The sequence below is a fragment of the Periplaneta americana genome, chromosome 1, assembly GCF_040183065.1.
Source record: "Periplaneta americana isolate PAMFEO1 chromosome 1, P.americana_PAMFEO1_priV1, whole genome shotgun sequence".
Classification (NCBI taxonomy): Eukaryota; Metazoa; Arthropoda; class Insecta; order Blattodea; family Blattidae; genus Periplaneta; species Periplaneta americana.
In genome coordinates this window covers 130,025,326-130,053,228 of record NC_091117.1, presented here as the reverse complement: position 1 = coordinate 130,053,228, position 27,903 = coordinate 130,025,326, and the positions used below count along the sequence as shown (strand labels likewise).

The 27,903-nt window shown below is 36.0% G+C and overlaps 1 protein-coding gene across 4 annotated transcripts in view; it reads left to right on the top strand.

The window, feature by feature from the left end:
- LOC138700920 (uncharacterized) overlaps nucleotides 1-27,903 on the top strand; it is a 205,283-nt gene that overhangs the window by 81,632 nt on the left and 95,748 nt on the right. For all 4 annotated transcript variants that reach the window (XM_069827378.1, XM_069827352.1, XM_069827361.1 and 1 more), the window contains exon 2: nucleotides 15,500-15,645. In XM_069827378.1, the coding sequence (XP_069683479.1) occupies nucleotides 15,558-15,645 (88 nt within the window). In that variant the 5' untranslated portion in view covers nucleotides 15,500-15,557. The remainder of the gene's footprint in view (nucleotides 1-15,499; nucleotides 15,646-27,903) is intronic.

Here is a 27,903-nt window from a genome sequence, read left to right as displayed (position 1 = left end):
TCAATGTGAGCTCCATTCAAGACCCGACAATGTTAGTCAACTCATCCCGTTCTCTTTCTAGTATGTTCCTGTCAGTTGTCTCAAGAACAGCAGTAATTTTCAATTTCAGTTCGCCAATATTCAGTGATAAAGGTGGCACAAACACTCATCCTTCACAGAACCTTGTAAAATAAAGTCTCATGGAGTGATATCGGGATGTGAGAAGGTCACTTCATCCACTGTTCACTACATCTCCAGATCTACCAGCGGTTTGATATCGTGGCATTCAGCAATTCGCGAACACTCCGGTGAAAGTGAGGCTGCGGCGCCTAGTCTTGTTGAAAGATGAACATATTGTCGTGTCCTGCTAGTTGCGGCACTAACCAATTCTACAACATATCCATGTAATTAACCCCATTGACTTTGTTCTCAACAAAGAAAAATGGGTCGTAGACTTGGCTCCATGACATTCCACACTCACTTCAGTTGTTTGGTGGCAGCTAGAAAATATTGGCGTTTTAATTTCAATTTATATTAAATAAGAAACATATTTTGTTGGCTCTTCTTTTTCTTCTTCTTCTTCTTCTTCTTCTTCTTCTTCGGCTTGTTCCCATTCCGAGATCAATGAAATTGCTGTTTCCATCGAGTCCTAGGACGTCCTCTCTCCCGTCTCTCCTTTGGATTATATGCTTCATGTGGAATTTGTGTATTGGACATCCTCAAAATATGCTGCCTCTATTCTGTTGTTACTCTTGGATATCCTCTGTTACCGATCTGATTTCTAGTTGTTATCTTATTGTTTGGCTTTTTGCTTGTTCTCCTAGAGTAACGCCTACTATAGATCATATGAAGCGCATTTGTGCCGCTTCCAGCCTTCTTTTTTTCTTGAGTCGATATTTATGTTTCATACTGTACATAAGAGCCGGTTTAAAGAGCATGTTATACATTTTTAATTTGGCATCTTTACCGATTTCCCAAAATTTCTTTGTACACATCCGTTTAGTTTGTTGTATTTCTGTATATTTTCATCTACATCTGTGTTATAGGCCTATTTCTGTAACGAGATGGTGCTGCCTAAATATTTAAATGAGTTAACTTGGTCTGTTGTATTATTATTTATTACTATTTTACATCTTAGTATTATTTATCCTCCATAGGCACAGATTTCGTTTTTTTATGTGATATTTGAAAGTTGCATTTTTGTAATAATTATATTGTTTATAAGTTGACATTTCTTTGTAACTGATCTTGTGAGGCTGCAATAAGAACCTGATCAGTAGCAAACAGAGTTTATTGTCTGAACCAGGTAACTTGCCCCAACCGGGATTCGAACCGGTGCCACCTGGTTTCGCGGCCAGACGTTCTAACCCTTACTTCACAGGTGTGGACTAATACGTGTTGTAACATCTACATCTCCAATGTTATCTGTAGTAAGTGTAGTGTCTAAATATTAAAATTTGTCTACCTGCTTATTCAATTCTCCATCAGGAATGAACATTTCACATTTGTTGTTTGAATTTGCACCCAAGTGTGTCGTTTTAGTACCTAATATTAATGACTTTTTCATATACCTGGTATGTACAGTTTCTCTGGAAAACAATGAGAAGATTGAATATTCCTAAGTCTCAGATGTAAGACACTGCGCATAATCGGAGACCAGAGCACTGATACACAAGATGAATATTGAGTTATTTAAATGCAGGCTATTTGGTTTGTTACTGCCATCGTTCCGAAATTCACTTCAAATACAAAAAAAAAAAATGATTATATTACGCAAATAAAATAAAAATATATACGTAAATCGTGTAGTTAAATCGACAAAGGACCTTCATGACTAGATCGACACTCCGCACAGAAAGGAAAGCTTTCGTGTCGTTTCAATAGCTCAGACGCTAAGACTTCTGCCTGTTGTATAGAAGAGAGCGAGTTCAATTCTTAGCATACATCAACGATTTTTTTGTCTAAATAACGTCGAAATAGCTAAGTAACGTTGAAATAGAGTTTTACAAAGTCCTGAGATTAAGTTAATGATCACAGACAATACAAAATTACAAGTTATAATATTATAAACGTTAATCTAGTGAATGCATTTAGGCTATATACACACATATACAATGTAAATAAATATATATTAAAAACTAACAGTTAAAATGAAATTAAAAGATATTCCTAAGCCACACAGACAAACTTTTACAAAGGTTTAGAGTCCTTAGGCAATGTCATTTGCTGAGTAATTATTACAATATTTTATTAGTAGCTTTCCCATATGTGTAAGAAATGCACTCGCACAAAACACTTTTTGTTAAATGTGTGGTTTTGGATTTTTCATTCTCACCCCTTCAGTTGATTTTAACTATTTTATCTACGTGTCTCCAATAGTGTTTAATTTAATGTGCATTCAATTTTATTCATGTTATGATTGTATGAAAAAGCACTGTTGCAGTTATTGACTAATTACATATATTAATACTAATTATTAAATGTAACTGTTAAGTAACCAATTGCAGTACCTTTTGCAAAATCTTTAATGTTTAAGTTGTCAATAATATTTCTGTACCATATACTATAAGACGTTAAAATAATTTGCAATACATTTGGGATCCTCTACTTTATAATCACTGGTTTTAAAGAAAAAATATTTTCTTTCTTAGGATATCTACAAGTTTAACTTTAATAATATTCCGAATAGCTTTAATTGCATTATGTGAATTTTGTACTTTTCTGTTCAAATGTAATCTATTTTCCTCTTTCATAATTTTTGATAAATTACACTGTACTTCTTGTAGTATTTAAAACATGAGGATCATTACATTGCAACTCATTACATATAGATTCTTCTTTTTAATACATGAGATTTTTGAGTCCCTGCGTTATCTACATTTTTTCACTTTTGAATTTTTTCACAACATTGAGTGGAGAACATCCACTGAAGTGATTCTGAAATTAAGTGAAAGATACAATACATTTACTGTTAATATCAGTAGTACCAGAATCATATACGTTTTTCAAAGATTCATTTTGTAGACATAAATGTATATAATCACTAGATACAGCATTTACAACCCTTTTTTAGTTTTTAAATTAATATTTTGAAATTGGTCAATGACATTGGAAACACCTAGGATTTGTTTATCATGTTCAGACAAGCCATTGATTATAGATTCTGTCTAATAGAAATTGAGTCTAATTCTGTGTACAAAACTTTTATCAATGGCTGTGCTACTTCAGCTTGTATGCTGGTGGGAAAATTACGTTATGACTGAGGTTGTCAGTTTCAAGGAGTGAATTTAATTTACTTTTACGGAAAAGTTCCGAGAGATAATCTATGTTTATGTCACTACAGAATAGCCACCTATGCCCACCGACGCCCTCGAAATCGAGACGAATTGTGGAATCAAGTTGTTGACACCTGGGAAGATCTCGCCGGGGATCAGAACCCATTCCACAATCTCGTGAAATCCATGCCGGATTGACTTAGAGCTGTAATAGAAGCTGATGGCATGTGGACAAGATTTTAAGTTAACAGGTCTCTTTTTGTTTCTTATGATTTTTGTTTAGGAAGAATGCTTTTAACTTCCAAGTAAGATTTTTTGACGAGGTTCAGCCCACTTGTAAGACCCAGAAATTGGGCATAAATTATTCCATATTTTTTTACAAATTAGACAGTCGAGGAACTCTGAAGAAATTAATTACACCTCAATAAAAAAAAAGTTTTACCTGGGATCGAACACGAGACGTTTCGGTTGTATAGTGGAACAGACACGCTGCTATATGAACTACCGAGACAAGACACTGACAGTAGCAGTCCAGAATGTAGATCCAATAGCAGGCATTTGGCATTCGGTACAGAGAAGCAATGATATTTTGTGACTCGAGCTGTGTTGTGAAATCGTGGCCTTAAATGGCTATCTTCTTCGTGATCCTTATTCTGGTCCTTGTCTTTGTTGTGGTCCTTGTAACAATTCTTGTTGTATACGTTATGGTACTTATTGTTACGTCGATATCGAGTGAACCGCGCTGTAGAACTTTAACTTCCGACGACCAAGAGTCGTCTCATTCCTTTTAAGGGTAACTGTACATACATACATACATACATACATACATACATACATACATACATACATAGTGCCCATGGGCAGGTCTTTCACTGCAAACCCAGCTTTATCCAATCTTTCCTATTTTCTGCCTTCTTAGTGTCCTCATAGTATCCATATTTCTTAATGTCGTCTGTCATCTGATATCTTCTTTTGCCCGAACTCCTCTCCCATTCACCATTCCTTCCATTGCATCCTTCAGTAGGCAGTTTCTTCTCAGCCTGTGATCCAACCAATTCCTCTTTCTCTTCCTGATCAGTTTCAGCATCATTTTTTCTTCACCCACTCTTTCCAACACTAGTTCATTTCTTATTCTGTCTGTCCACTTCACACGCTCCATTATAGGCTATAAAATCTTTTAAGCATAAATTACGTCATTACCGTTCTGAGCGAAAATTGCCTGGTCATCTGCAGAATTCAAGATAAGTAGATAATAATCATCTGACTTATTGGTATGCTAATTCCTCTGCAGCATCTCTTCCATTACTCTAAAATCTTTTTTTTCAAATATAAATTAAATAATAGTTGTGAAAGACTGCAACCTTGTCGAAATCCTTTTGTTGAGTCGATTGGTCGTGATAGGTATTTACCCTGTTCAATATGCGTTCGATTATCTCTGAAATTCCTGTGTAATACGTTTCCCCCCATATTTAAACTCCAGTTCCATTTCATGTGTTATTGTATTGCAGAGTCGTGGCTTAAATTTCTTTCTCATTTCCTCTTAGTAAAATCTAAATCACCAAAAGGAAAAATATTAAGTATATTTTTAGTTGAGTTCGTATATGAGATAAGTGAAATTTTTGCGTAGATTTTGTTCTTCTGAGTGTTATGTTGTTTCACTTGTGGACACTGTATGATACCTTTTTTTTTTTTTTTTTTTTTTTCCATTTTACCTCATTATTATTATTATTATTATTATTATTATTATTATTATTATTATTATTATTATTCGAGGATTAAGCTCTTTTTCTCCGCTCTCACTTTCGCATGTATTGTGACTCGGAATTATAACTTACATTTGCAAGCAGCAGGGCTCTTTGTCTAACAAGGATATAATTAACTTGCCTGAAGAAAATAGGAATGTCAAAGTAGAACGGAGATAAATCTGAACTTCTCACTTTGATTAAAACTGAATCTCGAGCTTACAATAAAAATGTCAATTGGAGGAAACTATGGCTCGGTAACTTGTTTTTCTTATACGAGTGTATGTTGTCAACCTGAAAATAAGCTATGCTCTGATACGACAATACTAACGTAGACCTTTTTGGCCACTGCGAGGAAAGTTTAGTTACAATTCAATATTTATGTAAGAAGAAATGTTTCTAATTTGTGCGAATGAAGAACTGCTTTTACGAGCCTTTGGCCGCCGCCAACTTGTACTTGTGACTGAGTTTGAGGTGCGATTTCCTTTGTAATTGAAGATCGTCTTTGTGCAGCAAATCATGGAAAATTCCGACGTATGTGCTCTAAATCTTTCATCAGGCTGAATACACATCACCCAATGGCACATTTAAATGCTCTGTGGTTTAAGTCGTGCACTAAAAATAGAATTCCAAACATTTACCTTTCCCCCCCCCCCCCCCCGAAGGAAACGCATCAAGTAAATAAAGAATGCTAAAGTTCTGTGTTACGTGTTTTCAATTTATACGCACTGTCAGACCTTGAGCTTTCCACAAAAGAGACAAGGTCCTGTCTCATAATTAGTAGTTGTGGTTGAATATATACCACTTAAGCTTAGGAGAGCAATCCAAACTTTATATGAAAATATAAAGAACTCCATAAAATACCTAGATAAACAAGTATAGGACAATAATCGACGCCAACAAAGTGGTCTCTCACCAGACCTACTCAGTATGTACAGTAGGCTATGTGAACAAAATTGTGAAGGCGTGTAAACAAGTAGCAACAAATGGGACCCAATTGAACAGGAGAAACAAAATACAAACAATACTATATGCGGATGACCTGGTTATAATTGCAAAATCTGAAGATAAACTTCAGATAGCAATTAATGATTAGAGTAAAACTGGGAAAAGAGATGACATGAAAGTTTCAACTTCAAAAAGAAAATTAGTGAGTTATTTTCGAAGATATTCAAAGAGTCAAAATTATTGATCACAAAATAATAGAACAAGTACAAATTTTGCAATTTGGGACATCTAATATCAAATGAGGAAATGACATAACCATAAAATTACAAAAACACATCAAAATAAAATGGAATGATTAGACAATATTTTGGTAAACAAATGTTAATCGAAATAAAACCAGGAGTTCATAATATTATGTCAAAATCAGCTCTTTAAGGCATTGAAAGTTGATGTATAATAAAATATGAACAAAAACGAGAGGCAACAAAAGCTTATATTATTCTGATTCCTTTTAGGATGAAACATCAACGAAATTCAAACATTCGAAAAAACATAAAGTGGATAATACAACATGTCCCACCTATAGGTTTAACACTACAAACTTTTATAACTTTCATTGTATCAGATTCCGATAAAAAATTATTTCATATATGATTATTAGGTTCTTGAAATTTTGAAATTTAGCCTATGCTTGCAACAATGACAACAATGATGACATGATTAAAATGTGCAAAGATGGCAATTGGACACCACAACAAAAAGTTTTCTTTGTTCTTGGGCTGGCTGAAACGAAATCTGTGAAGCGTGTATAACGAAATTTTCGCCCTGAATTTAATCTTGGGTGACACGGCGATGTAGACAGTTACGAGAAACTGGTAGTCTTTTGTCTACCCGTGGAAAACATAGCAAACAGAATGTGTCTGCGGAAAATGTGGAAAGGATTCGTACGGCCTTCGTAAGAAGTCCGAAGAAGTCGATTCGAGCGCCATTGTAGAGCTCGGCACTCCACGGGTCATTGTGCAATCCACAAAAGATTACGTCTACGGGCTTACAAGATTCAGTTACATCAACGAATCTATCCTGATGACAAACGTAAGCGACAAACTTCGCTGCAGCCGTTTTGAATAAAATTGAAGAGGACGGTGCTTTCATGGATAAAGTGTGCTTCTCTGATGAAACAACTTTGCACATGTGTGGGAAAGTTAATAGACATAATTGTCGTATGTGGGGTAGTGAAAATCCTCATGAGGTCCGTGAGGTTTTTAAAGAGACCCACCAAAATTAAATGTGTGGTGTGCACTAATGAAGAATAGGATAATAGGCCCGTTTTTTTTTTTCGCTGAGAGAACAGTAACAGGAACAAATTATTTGGAAAATTACGTTGTGCTTCAATTGCCTCTTGGAACCATTTTCCAGCAAGACGGGGCCCCACCCCACTTTGTGGTCCAAGTGCGAGAATTTTTGGATGAGGAGTTGCCTGGTCGATGGATTGGAAGAGTGGCTGAACCCATCGCTTGGTCTTCACGCTCCCCAGACATGACCCCACTGAACCTTTTCCTACTGGATTCGTGAAGGACCAAATATACAGTACTCTTGTGGAGAACTTAGATCATTTACGACGAAAGATTTATTAAGCCTTCGCTAATATCACACCGCAAATGTTGCTGAATACCTGGATGGAGGTGGAGTATAGGTTGGACATCTGCCGGACCACTGCGGGTGCACATGTTGAAATTATTTGAAATTTATGTTAAATGGCATGACTTTCTCTACCAGATAATATCAGTTTTTTTTTTTATTAAGTATGGCTTACTTTAAAATATATACTCTCTTAAAATGTTAACCTTTAGGCCGGACACGGTGTATTATAGAATATATAGAATTCTACCAGAAAAAATGGCTAGGGTACTTGTAAAGAGTGAATCCAAATTACATCTATCATGGACGTATCAACCAATAGGAAAGAGGAACATAGGTCGACCAAGACAAAGATGGAGCCATAAGGAAAGAAGTCACAATACCTAATCCATACACGTTCATGATGTTTATAAAAATTGTATTTTGTGTAGGTTTTTGCGCGGTACTCCCATTTTCCTTCCGGCATTGTAGGTCTATATTATAATTCAACCAGGAACACAAGCCGTCTGATTGGCTGCCAGTGTAATTACTGGGCATTTATTAACATTAATAGGTAATTCAAGGACATATTTAAATTATACGAGTATGTAATTAAGATTGAGGGCGTTCCGAAATTCGCGCATGCGGATTATATCGTTTGAATCCTGGATGAAAATGGAGAAAAATTTCGTCCGAAGAATTCGTAATTTCATAAGTCGACATTTCACAATATAAAATGCTTTAGTAGTCTAATGTAATCTTTACTATGCTTATCATTGTAACTAACAAGCATTTAAATGACAGGAAATGAATAAACAATAATTTATTGCGAAGTTATGAAGGAACGTAATGCAACACACTAATAATTCGTACCTACATTACAGAAAGATAATTAAAATATAAAAGAATAAATAAAAGAAAACGAGGGAGGTGGTTTGAACCGTGAACATTTTTAGTAGTTTATTGCTCGTAGATAGTTTTTAGTCTACAAACTTATCAAACAAGGTAAAAGATTAAAAACCCCATTACATTATTATTTGTATAGAGTGGATTTGACTAACGTTTTCAACCATCTAATGGTCATCTTCAGATCGATGTTGGTTACATGAATATATTTAAACATCATTAAAAATTATTGTATAATACTGCAATATGAACTTAGGTTAATGGTTCAAAGTAATGGCTAATACAATATTGACATTGAGATAAAATGAAATATGTGAACATGCTACATAATATCAACTTTGACATGATTAAATTCGATCTGGTATATTGTGTTTCTTTTTGAAGAACTTCTATCAGTTTATAGGGTTGCAGTAAGTATTGTCTATACTTGTACACGGACGACTCCGAGGAAACTAGCAAAAGCTTTCTAAAATAATGATAAAAGAATAAATGGTTTGAAAAATTTTGTAAAATGTAATTTAGTAAATAAACTGGAATATTTTCTATATAACATCTAACATACTGTACACTCACTCTAATACACGACATAACTCTCCACAGATACAAATCATGCATAGTGTGGCTCGCCGAAATGGTGTGAAACTTGAAAATGGTCACAGTCCTGCCATCTGTCCGCAATATGCGGAATCCGAATCACGCATTAGATACATACACGTACTGTCGCAGCTATTGTTTTCATAGTTATTCTGGCGGTATGTGTATTATATATTAAAGATCCAAATTTCTCTACGAGATACGGATTCTTCCACGGCAGAGTTTCTTCTCTGCACACTATCGTAAAGAATTTAGATTTTAAATATAAAAAACCAATTACCTCAAGATGTTAATGGAGCGAACTGGCACTGCCTTTGTTTCTCATCATTCCTCATGGTTCTGTAAAACAAACTTTTACGACAGAACACCAATAATAATTTCTGTGACATAGTAACGAAAATTAAACTCTTCCGAACAAAACAGCTGGCCACCACGTGCTCACTATGGAACAGTCGGCAACGCCAACCTATCACCGTTAACTCTGATTGGCTCGTTTGAGCGGTTACTATAGTGACGCCTTGAAGCCGCTGAACTGTCAATACCTCTCTACATAGTTTTCAATAGACTGTTATATCATTACGAATTATCGAAATCGGCTTGCCAAATACTATTTCGTTATTATCAGAAACGAAAAGAAACTCTCTTAAAATTTTACAAATGATTGATAACCTTCCCAGTTCTATTACATAAGTCTGAAGTTTGGACTCAAAAAAGTAGAAAATAAGAGTTGAAGTAGCAGAAATGAGATTTCTGAGAAGTTTCGCAGACTGCAAACAGATATTCTCAGCAAAAATAGCAGAGAGCATTTACACATTTATGAATTTTTAAATGGAGACAGTGTCAAATAAACTGGAAAACACATATCTAAGTATAAAAACAGTATAAATCATTGTGTATAGCTATTTCATGTACATTTTTGAAATTATATAAACTATATCTACTTAAGCGAGAAGTGAAATGTCTTAATTTTTCGGTTATAGAGAATGCCTTTTGTGTGTAATACAGAGAATGTAAGTTCATCTTATTTATGGGTGCATATAAAATTATTTAATTTAGCTATGTCCTTTAGATAATTCACACGTGGTAGAAGGGCTGAATAGTTGCGAATCGTTTCAGGTGCTATGTAACATTAATTTTTGTTATTTTTACTGATGTATTATAGTATCGCCACTTCCACAATATCTTTTAATGTCATTTTATTAACTTTTATGGTTTCTTAGTATGTTGAAAATTTGATTGAAGGATTAATAAATGGTAAGGAAACCGTTATTTCTGCGTTAAAAGTGATAATTCATTTTTTTAGTTGTAGGAGTAACGCCAATGAAATTTATAGTATGAAGGGCAGTCAAATGAAAAGGGTCAGATGCCAAAAAGTATAATAGAACATTTATTATTTCAAACTGTTTATACATTTATCCCACTGCGAGACAAGACGATCAATCCCATTCTTGAAAAAGCTTGTGGGCTGTTTACCGAAACAGTTCTTTACTCAGTCACACACGTCTTCGTACTATGCAAAACGAATTCCACGAATGTCTTTCTTCAACTCTTCAAAAATTTGAAAATCGCATAGGGAGAGATCTGGGCTGGAATCATATTCCTCACAGAGTTGGCAGTATGTGGCGGTCATTATCATGAAAAAGGATAACGCCGTTCGGTAGCATTCCAGAGCGTTTCTACTTCCTAATGGCGCGTCTCAGTTTCTGTAAAGTTTCTTCATAACGCTGTGCATTGATTGTGGCCCCATGCTCGAGAAATTCAACAAGCAGAGGACGCCTAGAATCGAAGAAGTATATCAGTATGACTTTACTGGAACTTGAGTGTATTGTTTTGGACTTTTTCGGTGGGGAAGAATTGATAAGTTTCCATTGTTGGCTCTGCCGTTTGCTCTCCGGTTGAAAATGATGGCACCACGATTCGTCCCCAGTGACAATACGGGACAGAAATGCATACTCTTCCTCATGGTATCGTTGCAAGTGACCCAAATGAAGCACCCATTCTGTTTATTTTTTGTTCCTCCGTCCCCTGATGTGGAACCCACTGCGCGCAGATTTTTCGGTAATGCAGGTGCTTCGTCGCAATGACGTGTACGGAACCGTGACTTATTCCCACCAAACGATGAAGTTCCACAGTGATCCGTCGATTTCCTCAGCAGTAACAGCAGGAGTGATGGCACGATGAGTCTGTCCTGGGCGAGCATCGTCTTGTGACACGCGTCCCTCTCGCAGTCTCTTGTGCCATTCCAGTACTCGCGAACATGACATGCTGTGTTCGCCGTAAACAGAAGACATGCGACGATGGATTTCTCGTCCTCCTATTCCTTCAGCAGTCAAAAACGCACTACACCTCGCTGTTCTTCTTTACCTCCCTCCATTAGTGATGTTGGACGAACACACGTAACTGTAACCTCATTTCCAGCACAATAAATGAGCGACTAGTGTCCTAGATCATATATATGATCTAGGCTAGTGTGTAAGCAGAAGTTGTAACTGTACTTTCGCGAGTCGCCACCAGATGCCAGTTCAGCAATCAAATTCCAGTGGTACCAACTTGCCCACTGTGAGATATAGGCTACCCATGGTGACCTGTTTTCATTTGACTGCCCCTCATAAGAATATTCGTCGGTTTACAAGCAAACTACATTAAGTCAAAAATATTACTTCTGAGAAAAAGGCGTATATAATGTATGTGTATAAACTTATTATTGAAAAATAAAATACACTTAAAGAGAAACAACTTAATAAAGGTAACTTAGCATTTTGAGGATTCAGTTCTATCAAGAATTTTCAAACGTCTTTTTCTCAGAAGTAATATTTTTTACTTAATGTGTTTTGTTTCTAAACCTACGATTTGTTCCTAGATTCAAGTCCGGAATTTTCAAGTCAATATCCAATAGTAAATATTTAAATTATTCATTTATTCGTCCATTCATTCCTCTCACTCACTGACTCACTCACTTTTATTATTTATTGATATCTATCTGTCTATCTATCTGTCTGTCTGTCTGTCTACCCATCCATCCATCCATCCATCCATCTATCCTCCTATCTATATGTCTGTATGTAAGAGAGCAAAACCGCAATTATAATAGACAGAACAAAATTATAATTACATATCCAATAAAAAAAATTTGAAGAGAATAACTTTTTTTTTGTATAGAGAAGGCTGAAGCTCATACTTTTTGTGTGAATATTTTCTGGGTTTAGGTGAGTTTCTATGAGATGTATTAAGAGCAAGCAGAACAACTCGTGCAGGATCAGAGCCAAAACAAAGCACTCGTAAAAACTGGGCAAGATCTGAAATATAAACCTTCTCACTTCAGCCTTGGAAGTGCGAAGTCTGCGCAATATAGACCTGTGCAAAAACATTTTCCTGTACTTAATTAAAACTTCTATACTGTTAATTCAATCCACTAAATTCAATGCTGCGAACTTATCATTATTAAACGATTCTTCCGAAATGCAGACGTTATTAAGGGAGATAGAATATATGCCGAAAAAATAGCTATGCGTATATTGTTTGTTTAACCGAGTAAGAAGTTGTCACCATGGTCTACCTGCAAGTATTTGGCTCTTGAACCTATTCTGTCGTCTCCACTGGCGTGAAAATTATGAACCAGTATAATTAGACATTTGCGAGTAGCAGGGCTTCTTCGTTCTGCTATCGCGAAGGCATAACTGTATCGCACATGGGGATCCAATTGCTTAAATAGTGATTTTAAAATGTTATACGTGTAAATATATCTAAATCAAATATTTACATAATTTTACCGAACTTCCCACACACACATTCATAAAGCCTAGGGATGATTAGAAATGCGAAAAAATGCGAAACTTCGATTTTTTTTTCGATATTTTCCTTTGAGGAAAGGAATATTTCATTCTTTTCGATAACTTTCGTAAGAATTCATATGCAATTAGCAATTCAGAAGTGTTCACCCGTCACTAAAATATCGCGTTTCCAGTTCATGATCTCTACTCTAAGCTATGCTTCTTGGGACCTGTCTTAACATGGTGTAGCCTATCCATTTTTCATCACAGGTCGCAAATAACACTGTGTACAAAAATTATTTTGTACTGTACATTTCTTGACTTACAAAAATTATTTTAATCTAACTACTAAAATAACTATTTTGTCCTAGAACTGTTACATCCACGTAAATCAGTCATGGCAATTGATGCTCATAGGCGCAAGCGCACGCTTTAGAGCTCAGGAGAGCTGAGCGCTTTACAGTGGAAAGGAAAGACAGACGAAAGAGGTAGTATATGCCGCTTGGTCTAGCTGTATAAAGGGATGGCCAGCACTGATTCAATATATGAAGGGAAGAGAACTTACTAAAACTGTTTCCGTGTTAATTTTTAGATTTGTCTGAGAAGTATAAATGCATTATAAGAATGTAACTTGTAATTGTAATGCACATTTTTCAAAAGTTTGGTTTTTTTTATTCAAAAGGAATATTTTCTCAACCTTTTTTTTTTTTATAGAAAAGTGAAATTTTCAGATATAGGCCTATTTACTTAGTAGCCTTCCAGGTACTGAAACAATGTTTTCGTAAATCTAGTATATCGGAAATACGTATTACTGAAGATAGTGCATTACAAATTTTGAAAATACTCGCATGTAAAATGTTTGTAAGGAAATGAATTCACAAAGCAACTACTGTTACATCATAAGCAAAAGATAAATGCCCATGTGTTGTAAAAATGTCAGCTCTATAGCTTCAGCAGGTTTCGAGAAAATAATTTAATATTCTGATGGTAGGATGTTGCTCACCAACATCACCTTAAAAGCATAATGCGATGAGAGTTTTGTTATGGAATATTAGTTACACTTAAAACATATGCAGTAGGCCTACTTAGGTAACTTTGCTTTGTACTATAATATTGTATTGATTAGTTCATTGATTACTTTTATAAGGCTAAAGATACCATTAGTATCAATTACAACTTATGTCATACTCTTTCTTTGGGATATCACTTTCTTTATGAATGATGTCGTCCCTTACTATTAAATAGTACAGTATAGACCTTAAGTACAGAGTCGCTAATTTGTCACTTTCGCTAGTATGCTAGAGGAGGGACGATGTGTTTCATCCACTTAGTATAGTATAGTATAGTATAGTATAGTTCTACTGCTATGAAATTAATGTGAATATTCCTTCTTAACTCTTTATTCTATTATTAACGTTTAAAACACAACTGCAATATTAAGAAATTGGTGTTAGTACTTTTGTTTTACAGACAATATAGATAATATCAAACAGAAAAAAATATATATATAAATAACGACATAAAATTTCACGTTCCGTTTGAAGTTTGTGCACCACTGTTTTCTTAATCCAACAGCTGCTTATTCCTTCTTCCATACCAAGCGCTTGATGCCCGCGCACGACGTCGTCAGAAAAATGCGCTTTCTCTAACATCATTAACGTAAATAAAAGCTTCAAAATAATAACAGTGGTGACGATAGAAATCATTTTACGCTACAGACAAAATCATTCAAAATGTCATTTCTGGTTGCCCAGACACTTGCTGCCCCACTGAATTACCAGAAGGCTTTAAAAAGTTGAAAAAAATAATAATTGGCGAGAGCATTTAAATCATTTAAATTAATACATCGTTACCATATTATATAAACCTTTCTCTCATTTTTTAAAACAATGCAGCAATATTCTCTTGCAATAAACAAGTACTGAGTGTAAAGACAGATAAGACAGTAAAGTACAAGAAAACAGAAATTGTCTTGGCAAACAAACAAAATAACATTTAAATCATGTTCATATTTTTGTGGTGTTTGGTCGAAACATGATAACTCCAATTTTTTTTTTTTTTTTTTTTTTTTTTTAAGCTGAAAGCGCAACCCTATATAAAACAGTTCTCTTTCGTTTGGTATAGCCGTGATATCTCCATATAATCTTGTGTTATTTTCATTCACATTAATTGTATGTAAACTAGAATTATAGGAAAAGTGAAAACAAAAATACTTGCATCTGAAAACAAGTTTTTGAAAGTTATTTTTTGACCAGATACCTTCCACTGATAACATAGAGAAGATAGAAAGTATTAAAGCTGAGAAACATCAAGTATTGAAATATGTAGTTCAGACGATTTTAAATAGAAGTTAACAGTGAATCGAATCATTTTATCCGCTACAAAAGTAGTACCAAAGTCACTTATAACATTAACTGTAAACTTATCCTCAACGACAAAAAATATCCTAGCATAAACGCAAAAATAGTAGGCCTGATATTACAGACTCCTCACATACAAACAAATTTCTAAATCTTGGCTGTCATGGCATAGGGAACTCTTCGAAGAAACCGGAAAGACCGAGATCTTGAAATGTGATTTCATTGAGTTGGGCAATTTAGAAAATATTTGTTAGCAGAATTCCGTAAGAATACATCACAGTGATGATTAATACTAGTGCAATGTGCAGGTGGTGCTACGATTGACCTGACGGAGCCAGAAGACGGATAAACAAACAAGGATTCAGCATGGAGGACGACGTGGGCGCAACGGTGGAGCTCTTCATTTATGATCTCACCAAAGGAATGGCTAGAATGATGTCGCAAATGCTGCTCGGTGAGTTGTGTACCTTGACTTCTGTTCTTGAGATGAATACAAGTCGTAATGAACTTTCAGCAACTTAGACCAAAATTAAGGTAACATTTACTCGAAACTATATTTTACATAACACGTGTTCATTATTGTGTTAAATCGGCGTAGTTTTTCGTTATTGGTGTTCAAATTGAAAAAAAAAAAAGTTAAGTAACGCAAAAAAGTTCAGTGTTCATTAAAATCATCAATATAGCCTATTCGTTATATTAACAATCACAATTTGTTTTTAAAGATAGGGTCGTTTTACGGGTCGTCTGATTCGTTCAGATTGGAAGAAATGTACATAGTTATAATTGTTTTTTTTAAGATGGGGACATGATAGCGTTGCGATTGGAAAAACAACTGAATGTCACATAGCGTGGTAGGTCTGTTGCTATGGTAACAACGCACAGTGGTCTAGAATGCAAATTTAGCGGGACATATTAATAACTTTTCAGCTACCTAACAGATTTTTATGAAATTTTACACAGTAGTTACAGGTAGCATATATGTTTTGTATGCAAGCTCTCGTTACGTTGGTATAAGGGCAACTACCCCTTATAGGGGGGCGCATTTAGACAAAATTAGAAACTTTTCTCCTATCTGACAGATTTTTATGAAATTTTACGAAGCAGTTACAAGTAGCATATATGTTTTGTATACAAGCTCTGATTACGTTCGTATAAGGGGAACTACCCCATACAGGGGGCGCAATTAGACAAAATTAGTAACTTTTCTCCTATTTAACATATTTTTATGACATTTTACACAGCAGTTACAGGTAGCATATATATTTTGTATACAAGCTCTCGTTATGTTGGTATAAGGGGAACCACCCCTTATAGTGGGGGCGCAATTAGACAAAATTAGTAACTTTTCTCCTATTTAACAGATTTTTATGAAATTTTACAAAGCAGTTACAAGTAGCATATATGTTTTGTATATAAGCTCTGATTACGTTCGTATAAGGGGAACTACCCTATACAGGGGGCGCAATTAGACAAAATTAGTAACTTTTCTCCTCTTTAACAGATTTTTATGAAATTTTACAAAGTAGTTACAGGTAGCATATATGTTTTGTATGCAAGCTCTCGTTACGTTGGTATAAGGGGAATTACCCCTTATAGGGGGGCGCAATTAAACAAAATTAGTAACTTTTCTCGTATTTGATAGATTTGTACGAAATTTTACAAAACAGTTACAAGGAACATATATGTTTTGTATACAAGTTCTGATTACGTTGGTATAAGGAGAACTACCCCTTTTAGGGGGCACAATTAGACAAAATTAGTAACTTTTCTCCTATTTAACAAATTTTTATGAAATTTTACAAAGAAGTTACAGATAGCATGTATGTTTTGTATACACGCTCTCATTACGTTGGTCTAACTGTAACCACCCCTTATAAGGGGACGCAATAAGACAAAATTAGTAACTTTTGTCCTATCTAACAGATTTTTATGAAATTTTATACAGTAGTTACACTTAGTACATTTGTTTTGTGTACAAACTCTGTTTACGTTGGCATGAACAGAAGTACCCCTTACAGGGGGATGCATTTAGACAAAATCTTATGGGGGGAAAAATGTTACATTTTAGGTACTATTGCACCTTTTGGACACTCGGGAAGCTTATTTGGTACATAATTAACAAGCTGTCATCTTGAATTCCCTGAATTATACTGCGGAAGCAGATTCGGTTCACAGATATTGAAATAACTGCAACCGAGAAAAATTGCAATACTGCACCTCGAAAGAATAATGCTCATAAATTATTACTTACGCAAATCTACGCACCTTAAGACTAGATTTAAAATAGAGGTAAATAGTGGAGGAAGTGAAAAAAAAAATCATTTTTGGACGAACCAAAGGGGGTTTTTTTTTTCTCTATCTTAGCAAAGTCTGCACTCAATGGTTATATTTATATTTTGTCCCGCGTCCATTCATGCTAATTTTACATACTATAATAACATTAAATGTAACAAAAACAAACAGTGTTACATACCCAAAGAACTACTTGACATGTTGATACCAAATATGAATGGAATCGACCACTTACAACACAGTTACAGCACAAGGAAAACGGCATACTCGCGGCGCTTGCTGAGTAAGAATGCTGGGTGGCGAAATGTGGCATGTTACCGGCTTCTTATCTCGCTATGCAGCCACCTCCGCTGATTAAGATTATCAATTGAGTGTTACTCAATTATATAGGAAAAATAATTTAAGGGTTTAATTTCTTTTTTTTACATGTCATTTTTCTGCATTTGTCCTCCTAAATATGGATTTTAGACCACTGTGCAACGGTTGAATTGCCAAACTTACGGTTCCCACGTGGCGAGTGCTTAATAGCTCTCTTGGCGACAATTATTGTGCACACAATGTTAGCATTGGTACGTTTCGTCTTTGATTCTCTGTTGATTTTTGTATTGTTTTCTTGCCTTTGCGTCAGTTGTCAATGAATGTTTTAACGTCAGCCATCTTAACGACAATTGCTAGCTTTCATCAACTGGCAGCGTAGTAGTCCATATTGACAACATGGTACTGTAGTTCCAAGCTCGGCCGCTTAACTGTCATGTTCCATCTTTCAAAAAAACAAGTATAGTATAGAAATCATTGAGAATTGTAAATGTTACTGTACATAGTTCAGCTGTTACGAATATGCAATATCCTAAGTCTACCTATACAGAATGAATCGTAAGTAATGTCATTAATTTAAGGGGTTTATCCTTTGAGGTATTTCAAACAAAAATGTTTAATACAATTTTGCTCGTTTTTTGCTTTCTTTTCGAGATAAGAATTGTTTTATATGAAGTATTTCATAGTGTGTTTTGGGAAAGCCTTTCATTTAATTCCTAGTATGCTCAGTCAGTTCATTATGACTATTACACTCTTACTGCGTCATACTACTTTTGACCAATAAAACGGTACGAAAGGACGTATTTCAACCAATCATGGCTGCTTATCGCACAATTTTATCGCGTCCCTAGCATTTGTTTAATTTTATCGCGTCCCTAGCATTTGTTTCTTTGTTTGCCAACATTTGAAACTGCGCTCGTCTGGACGTCAAAAAAAAAAAAAAAAAAACATAAAATTACAAACCACTCCAGTCGATGCACAGCACTTTCAAATATGACTCGCACTGGCATTCAAGAACAAGAATTAATAAAAAATCACTGATCATACCTATGCATCTTCTGAAATCCGATTTACAAATAAATGAAGAGCACCATTCGGAAATCCTGAATAAGTTGAATACACCATGTAGGCCTAAATCAACGAGTTCCACTTCTATTACGCACACGTCCAATATAACATCAATTTGAACCACCAACCACATTCAAATTTGAAAATTGTACATTCAATAATTATTCCTTTTAAAATTATTCATTCGGAAATTCTGAATAAGTTGAATACACCATGTAGGCCTAAATCAACGAGTTCCACTTCTATTACGCACACGTCCAATATAACATCAATTGAACCACCAACCACATTCAAATTTGAAAATTGTACATTCAATAATTATTCCTTTTAAAATTATTCATGTTTATTTTTTATGTCATCGTCGTTAATTAAAACTTTTCTAACACTTGTGTATATCAGTTAGGTTATGTTATAGCTTCTGCTCTGAGAGGATAAAAAAACTTCTGCTATATTATGGATAGTCACGTATCAGAGATTGTTTAATATTAAGATTTATTGAATAGTAATCATTACAGTGTCTGTATAAAGACATTACTGCCATCTAGCATGCATCTAGCGTAATATTTGTAATGTTGAAGACAGTTGTATTTTCGTAAGTCAATTAATATTTTATTGTATTGGAGTACTTCGTTACTTCTAATCTTTATATACTTTCTTCTAATCGTGTAAGAGTCAATTAAATCCCACTCGAGTTTTGATTTTCTCTAGATAAATCAAAACGTCTAGTGAGATTACTGTTGATAATAAATTATTAAAATAATTTTAGTTTTGTTGGCTCAACTGCAGTATTTGTCTGGAGTAGTGCCAACATACTTCTTGCGCTTTTTGCGCTACCAACCTTAATTCATCTGCCTCCACTGTAACGAATATTGTTACTTATGTCAATCTTCCTCTCAATAAATGTTACATTTGTTCGGGTGAAATTTCTGCTCATACAAAGGACAAAACTAAAATTCTTTCAATCATTTATTATCACAATACACTGTTCTCTTAAACTGAGCATATTGGGAATTAAATTGTTGGCTTTCCCAAAACATGCTATGAAATGTTACATATAAAACAATTTTTATCTCGAAAAGGAAGTAAAATCGAGCAAAATTTTATTAAACATTTTGGTTTGAAATATCTTGAAGAATAACCCCCTGAAATTGAGATCGGCAAGATGGAGGGTGTGGTGAGGGTTATGATCAGGTGGTAATTTAACAGTGTATTTGAGAGTTCGTTGAACATTTGTGTAGGAAAAGTGATTGGTTTTCAAAAGTATATTTGATTTGGTAGGTCTGTGAGTGTTAGTATCGTAGGATTCATTAGAGTTGTGATATAGAATGCTAAAATGGGGAGTAAGGATCCGGTGAATTTCAATAAGTAAAATTGTTCTGCTGGCGGATCGCTTAATGTCTGCAAACGTGATCCAGTGTGCAGTGAGTTGAAAAACCATTCACGTGCATCAAGGGAGAGAAGGCTTATAGGTGCGTCAGATCTGGAGAGTGAAGCCTTATAGGTGCTATTGAGAAGACCTCGTCAATGACACTGTTGTGTTAATAAAGTGTACTTTCTCAAGTGCCTAGGGAAAGACCTTATTACTGCATTTATATTCTATTAGTACTACAACCATGGAGAAAAATTTAGAGGTGCAAGTGGAGGTTAACTTGACTAATTTATCTGACATTGCGGAAATAAATGGTTACCTAAAAAAAAGAACACAAAGAAAAAATAATGAAAACAGTAAATGCTTTAAGGGAAACGTTCAATAACATAATGCTGGAAAATATTGAAAAAGACAAATTAATAAAAGAACTACAAATGCAACAATCATTGCAGCTACTAGAAAGTCAGGCTCCAACTACACAAAATTTGTACTCAGGAGCGGTGAAAAGGAATGAGGGAAAAACAAAAGAGAAGAAAGGATTCCAACTTGTCGTAAGAAGTAAAACTCAACAAAGTTCTGAGTACATGAAAACATTAATTAAAACTAAATTAAACCCTACTGAATTGAAGGTAGGGGTAAGCTCGTTCAAGGCTCTGAAGAATGGAAATTTGGTAATTGAAACTCAAAACAGGGTAGAAACAGACACAATCTGCAAAAACATCAATGAGAAGTGTGGTATAGAACTAGAAGCTAATATTAAAAAGCTTAGAAACCCAGATTGATTATATTCAATGTTCCAGAGGAACTAACAATAGAAGATGCAAGAGAGGCGATATTGCATCAGAACGACGAGCTAAATCTAAAGCAGGAAGACTTGGTCCCCAAATTTATGTTCCAGGACAGAAGCAAAAGGAAAAACCTGATCATTGAAGTATCACCACAAGCAAGGAAAATCATACTGGCTAAAAAATTGAAAATTGGATGGCACTTGTGCGGTGGTGATGACTACATAAAAGTCAATAGATGTTTTAAATGTAGCAAATTCAATCATAGGGCACAAGACTGTAAAGGAGAAATCACTTGCCCTCACTGCACAAAAAACCATGCAGGAAAGGACTGTAACACCACTAGAGACCAGTACCAATGTATAAATTGTACTAACTACAACAAGTATAACAAAGATAACACAGTAGATGTGAACCATTCATCATTAGACAACAAGAACTGCAGCTGCTACCAAATGATGATAGAGAGATACAGACAAAATACCGAATATTGAAATGGTAAACCCATTAACAGCTAGCCTTAAATGCCTACAAATTAATTTACAGCATAAAAAAGTGGCTACAACCAACTTGGCTAACATGATACGGGAGTCGAACATTGATCTTGCATTTATACAGGAACCGTATACAATTAACAACAAGGTGGCAGGAATTCCAAAAACTTATAGAACATATAGTAATGGAAGCGAAAGAACGAGAGCAGCAATAATCGCAAACAACAAAGAAATGGATGTAATATTAATCAACCAACTCTCTGATGAGGACTGCGTCGTTGTAGAAATAAGATCCCAGCAGGATAAGATTTATGCAGCAAGCGTTTACTGTGATATCACTAAAGATATCGGAATAGACATCCGCAAGATTGAAAACATAATTAATCATGCACAAGGGGTAGGAACTATAATATGCGTTGATAGCAACTCAAGAAACACTTTGTGGCATGATACTGTAACAAACAGACGTGGGGAGATACTGGAAGATTTTCTGTTGACAAGTAATTTATATGTAATGAATGAAAACGTGGCTGCCCCCACATTTGAGACAATAAGAGGGAAAAGTCGTATTGATTTAACCATATGTAACAGTTTAATCCTAGGATACTTTGAGGACTGGAGGTGTGGGGAAGAAGAAAGCTGTTGCGACCACAACAATATCACATTCAAAATAAATATCAAGAAAGGTTATTACTGCGGAGAGACTGAGAACTACACAGGGTACAGATTCAACACCAAGACTGGAGACATGACGAAGGTCGATGACCGGCTAAAAGCAAATGTTGTAAACAAATTCCAATGCAAAGAAATAGAAAATGAAGACATACAAAAAGAATTGTTGGAAAAGTTGAAAAATGCTGAACTAGTAGAACTGGAAACAATAATACACGACTACCAGTCTTGTATAGTAGCAGCATGTAACGAAGCTTTTAAGAAATGCAGTCGAGGAAACTTTAGAAGAGGCAGAACAGTCCCTTGGTGGACTCAGGAGCTAACGATACTCAGAAAGAAGGTTAACGCACTCAGAAGGAGATTCCAAAGAACTATGAATAATGAAGATCTGAGGATGGAAAGAAAAGGCAAATACTTAGACGGGAAGAGAATATACGAGATCAAACTACACTACGAAAAACTCTCCTCCTGGAAGAAGTACTGCACTCTAACTGAAGGGTCCAATCCATGGAACGCCATATACAAAATAGCAGCAGGGAAACTGAGAAGCCCAACTAGCCTAACTACACTCCTGAAGCCAGATGGAACATTCACTGCTGATACTGCAAGTACAATAAACCTCATGATTCATCACTTCACTCCAGATGACGACCCACTGACCGATAATGAACACCAGAGGGAAATTCGAGAATTGATGAATGAAGAAATAAATACAGAAGATGACAGAGAATTCACACAGGAAGAAATAATTCGAGTATTGAAGGAGTTTGATCCTAAAAAAGCACCGGGAGAAGATGGCCTGACAAGCGAGATTCTTTTCCGCGCATTCAGACACTTTCCTAAATTTACAACAGAAATGTATAACGAGTGTCTAAGTAAGGGACTTTTTCCAAGAATATGGAAAACTTCCGTAATCATTCCTATTGCCAAACCTGGGAAAGAAGACAGTAAAGATGCTTCAAAATTTAGACCTATCAGCTTACTGAATATAGGAGGAAAGGTCCTAGAAAAGCTAATGATTGATAGGATACTCCACCACATCAATACCAAAAAGAAGTTCAACACAAACCAATATGGATTTACTCCTCAGAAAAGCACGATAGATGCAGCGATGGCTGTTAAAGAGACCATAGAAGAAAATACCCTAATGAACTTCACTATTGTAGTAAGTTTAGATGTCAAAGGAGCGTTCGACGCAGCGTGGTGGCCCGGCATTATGGCTAACTCAAGGGAGCTACAATGCCCTAGGAATCTTTATCGCTTGTCACGAAACTACTTCTCTCAAAGGAAAGCAAGTTTAAGGCTCAACACCTATAAAATAGAGAAAGAGCTGACCAAAGGATGCCCACAAGGTTCTTGCTGCGGTCCAGGTTTTTGGAATGTATTATATAATTCGTTATTAAACCTGAAATTCACGGATAAAACCAAAGTAATTGCATTTGCAGACGACTTAGTCATCCTTACAAAAGGACAAAGTATAGCAGAAGCTGAAAACTTTGCTAATCGAGACCTAAAGAAAATAGAAAATTGGGCAAAAAGCTACAAAATACACTTCAACAGCGAGAAATCCAAGGTCCTGTTGGTAACAAGAAGAAGAATTGGAAATAATGGAAAAGTTAGAATCTACATGAATCATCAACCACTAGAACAGGTTAAAACCATGAAATATTTAGGAATATTTCTGGATAGTAGACTGACCTTTGATCGACATATAGAATATGTCTCGCAAAAGTGCACAGGCCTAATCCACCAACTTACAAAATCTGCAAGACTCCAGTGGGGACTAGGACACGAAGCCCTCAAAACTATCTATCGAGGTGCTATCATTCCTGTGTTAGTGTACGGAGCACCCGTCTGGGAGAAGGCACTAACAAAAGGAAATAACATCAAGAAATACCAAAGGGTCCAAAGACTGATCAACATCAAAATGGCGAAAGCATACAGGACTCTATCTTACGATGCATCTTGTATCATAGCTGGAGTCGAGCCAATAAAGATTATAATAGAAGAGAAGATAAACATATATAAGGCCAAACACGGATTGTTACAGGAGTACGACGAACCAGTAGATACAACACAGTGGATGCATCCTGCAGAAATAATAGAGATCTGTGAAGCTACAAATGAACAATACGAAATAGAAGTGTTCACAGATGGCAGCAAAATTAATGGAAAAGTAGGAGCAGCAGCAGTCATATTTAGAAACAAAACAGTAGTCCAACAACAAAAATTCAGGCTAAACAATAAATGCTCAAATAATCAAGCGGAACAGATAGCAATCCTACAAGCTCTAAAGATAATAACGGAAATGGACATACCAAATATTGAACGAACAGTGGCAATTTACACAGACAGCAAAGTCACAATAGATTTATTGAGGAACAACGACAAACATGGATACATAATAGAGCAAATTGGGCAAAATTTTAAAATCCTCTTTAGTCAGCATTGGAAGATTACCTTTAAATGGATAAAAGCACATGTTGGCATCCATGGAAATGAAATAGCTGATAAATTAGCTAAGCAAGCAACAGAAGAAGATCACATACCAGTAATCTACAATAAAATACCTAAGAGTACAATAATAGACGCAGAGAAAAAGAAAAGCACTGAAAAATGGCAAAGGATGTGGTCAAACACAACAAAAGGAGCACTAACGAAGAGATTTTTTCCTTCAGTGACGGATAGGATGAAAATCAACATACCAGCTACACCAAACCTTGCATCAATACTAACTGGTCACGGGAAACTCAGATCTTATTACTATAGATTCAGAATTTCGGAAAACCCAGGATGTCCTTGCGGAGCAGCTGACCAAACAGTCGATCATCTTCTGTGGGATTGCCAAATCTTGAACCAACAGCGCAGTGTCTTCAAGGAAGCAACAAGGAGTGGAAGAAATTGGCCAATAAATTATAGGGACATCATAAAACAGCATTTGAGGTCATTTGTGCACTATATTAAAGCTATAAACTTTGAACAATTGTAAATATATGTCTCAGTTTCGTAACATGCGTAAACACACTCAATTAGCAAAATATTATAAACACTATAGTTATAATTACTAAAAGTGTATATATGTAAATAGTGTAAATAGAATTAGTTTCAATAAGTGAAAGAGAATGGTAGTGAAGATATTCGTTTCATTAAGTGAAAGAGAGTGATAGTGAAGATCCAATTACCAAAAGTGTATATATATAAACAGCGTAAATAGAACAAGAATAATTAACTCAAAAATAGTGATAGTGATAGAGAACATTCAACAGTGAATAACATAAAATAATACAACACAATAATGAATATCAACAAAACCACGAAACAGTGAAGCAAAAGACAATGGGAAACCTATGAACACAAAATTGATAAACAAGTTTCAATAAACCATGTAATATGACTACGCGTCATGGGGTATGGTGATAATTAAACCGGAAAGGAAAAAAAAAAAAAAACCCCTGAAATTAATGACATTACTGTTCACTCTGTATAATCGTAAGGATAAAGTGCCGATATCGGGACTTTAAAGTCTTCCACATATTTGCAAGGCACGTTAACTTTGTACCACAAGACAAATCTGTAGCGTTGAACTTCAAGCCTGGAACCAAATAGACTTAGAAATATTTCATGAATCGAGAGTGCTCACTTTTTTTTTCTAACTATAAGAATAAGTAGGCAAACTGTGATTCCACCTTGGTAGCTCAGTTGCCTAAGTACTGGCTTAGGATGACTGAGGACTTGATTTAGAATCCCAGCGATGACGAAGTTGTATTTGTGATGGACAATCCAAGATACTTGAGGGTTTTCCTCGGTGTCCTTCCTTTTCTCTCCGTCATTCCACTGCCATTTTCCATTTCAATGTTCATTGTCATTCATTTCAATACTATTCATCCAAAACAATATACGTATTGCGGTCTAGTATTGTGACTGGCGTTCAGATTGCGTCAGTCTGAAGAGACGTTATACGCCTGGGTGGAGATGAAAAAGTACCTATTCTAGTGAGATATACGTAGTGTTATCTATTATTGTGACTGACGTTCAGCTTGCATCAGTCTGAAGAGCCGTAGTATGCCTTTGGTGGGAATGGGAGAGTATTCTAGTGGGATTACTTCGGAACTTTAAGACGTGCAGACTGAATCAGTTAATTGCTACCACAAAGCTGAGTCGCGATATCTACAAAATTGCAACCGTTTGGACTCAAAACATCATTTTATAGGAGTGGTAAGACATAATAACCTCACTAGAGTGCTATCCTTCGTGCTCCTCTTCCGTACCGAAAGAGAAAATAAAAAGTAGGTCTACTGTGATATTGGAAAAGATAAAAGATGGAGTCCACACCTGTGGAGTAACGGTTAGCGCGTCTGGCCGCGAAACCAGGTGACCCGGGTTCGATTCCCGGTCGGGGCAAGTTACCTGGTTGAGGATTTTTCCGGGGTTTTCCCTCAACCCAATATGAGCAAATGCTGGGTAACTATCGGTGCTGGACCCTGGACTCATTTCTCCGACATTATCACCTTCACCTCATTCAGACGCTAAATAACCTAAGATGTTGATAAAGCGTCGTAAAGTAACCTACTACTACTGCTGCTACTGCCACCGCCACCACCACCACGACCACCACCACCACCACCACCACAGTTCACCACCTGTGGAGTAACCGTCAGCGCGTCTGGCTGCGAAACCAGGTGGCCCGGGTTCGATTCCCGGTCGGGCAAGTTACCTGGTTGAAGTTTTTTCCGGGGTTTTCCCTCAACCCAATGCGAGCAAATGCTGGGTAACTTTAGGTCCTGGACCCCGGACTCATTTCACCGGCATTATCATTTTCATTTCATTCAGACGCTAAATAACCAAGATGTTGATATAGCGTCGTAAAATAACCCAATAAAATAAAATAATAAAACCACCACCACTACTAATAGGTGGATCAAAGTTATGGTACAAAAATAACAATGAATTATAGAAGAATGTTTGCATACCTAGAAATGCAGTTTATCCATCACAAGTGCCAGCATGTCGCGCGGAAAGCTGCAATTTCATCATGGTAATTTTCAACTTTCGAGTGGAATAGACCTCCTTGAGGTAGCCCCAAAGAAATATCAAACTGATAAGTCCGGGGACCTGGGGGGCCAGTGGTTGTCATTAAAGCGAGAAATGAGTCGCTCCGGAAACAGTTGTCGCAATCTGTTAATGCTGATATTGGCTGTGTGGGCAGTAGCTCCATCTTGCTCGAACCATGTGTCAAGATCCTTGTTAATTCAGGTACCAGAAAGGCGTTGAGCATTTGAAGCTCTCGTTCTGAGTTATGAGTAACGGTTCTGTCCTTGGGATCCTCGAAAAAGTATGAGCCAAATAATTCCAAATCTGGCTACACCGCACCACACTGTAACTTTAGGGCTGTGCAGTAGTTTCATGAACCAAATGAGGGTTGTATGTGACCAATAACGGAAGTTTTGCTTGCTGTCCAATCCGGTTAAAAGAAAATGTGGTTCATCCGACATAAGCAAATTAGGGAGGCAGAATATTGTTCTCAGCAATCATTTTTTGAAGTTGCTCACAGAATGCTATTCTCATCCGCCGGTCAATTGGACATAGAGTAACTCATGAACAACTTGCAGCTTATAAGGATGAAATTTCCAATCTGCTTTCAATATCCGGTGAAACGATCGCCTGCTGATTTGCATTGTCAGCTAATGTCGACAGGCTGAGCGCTGTGGACTTTGCTG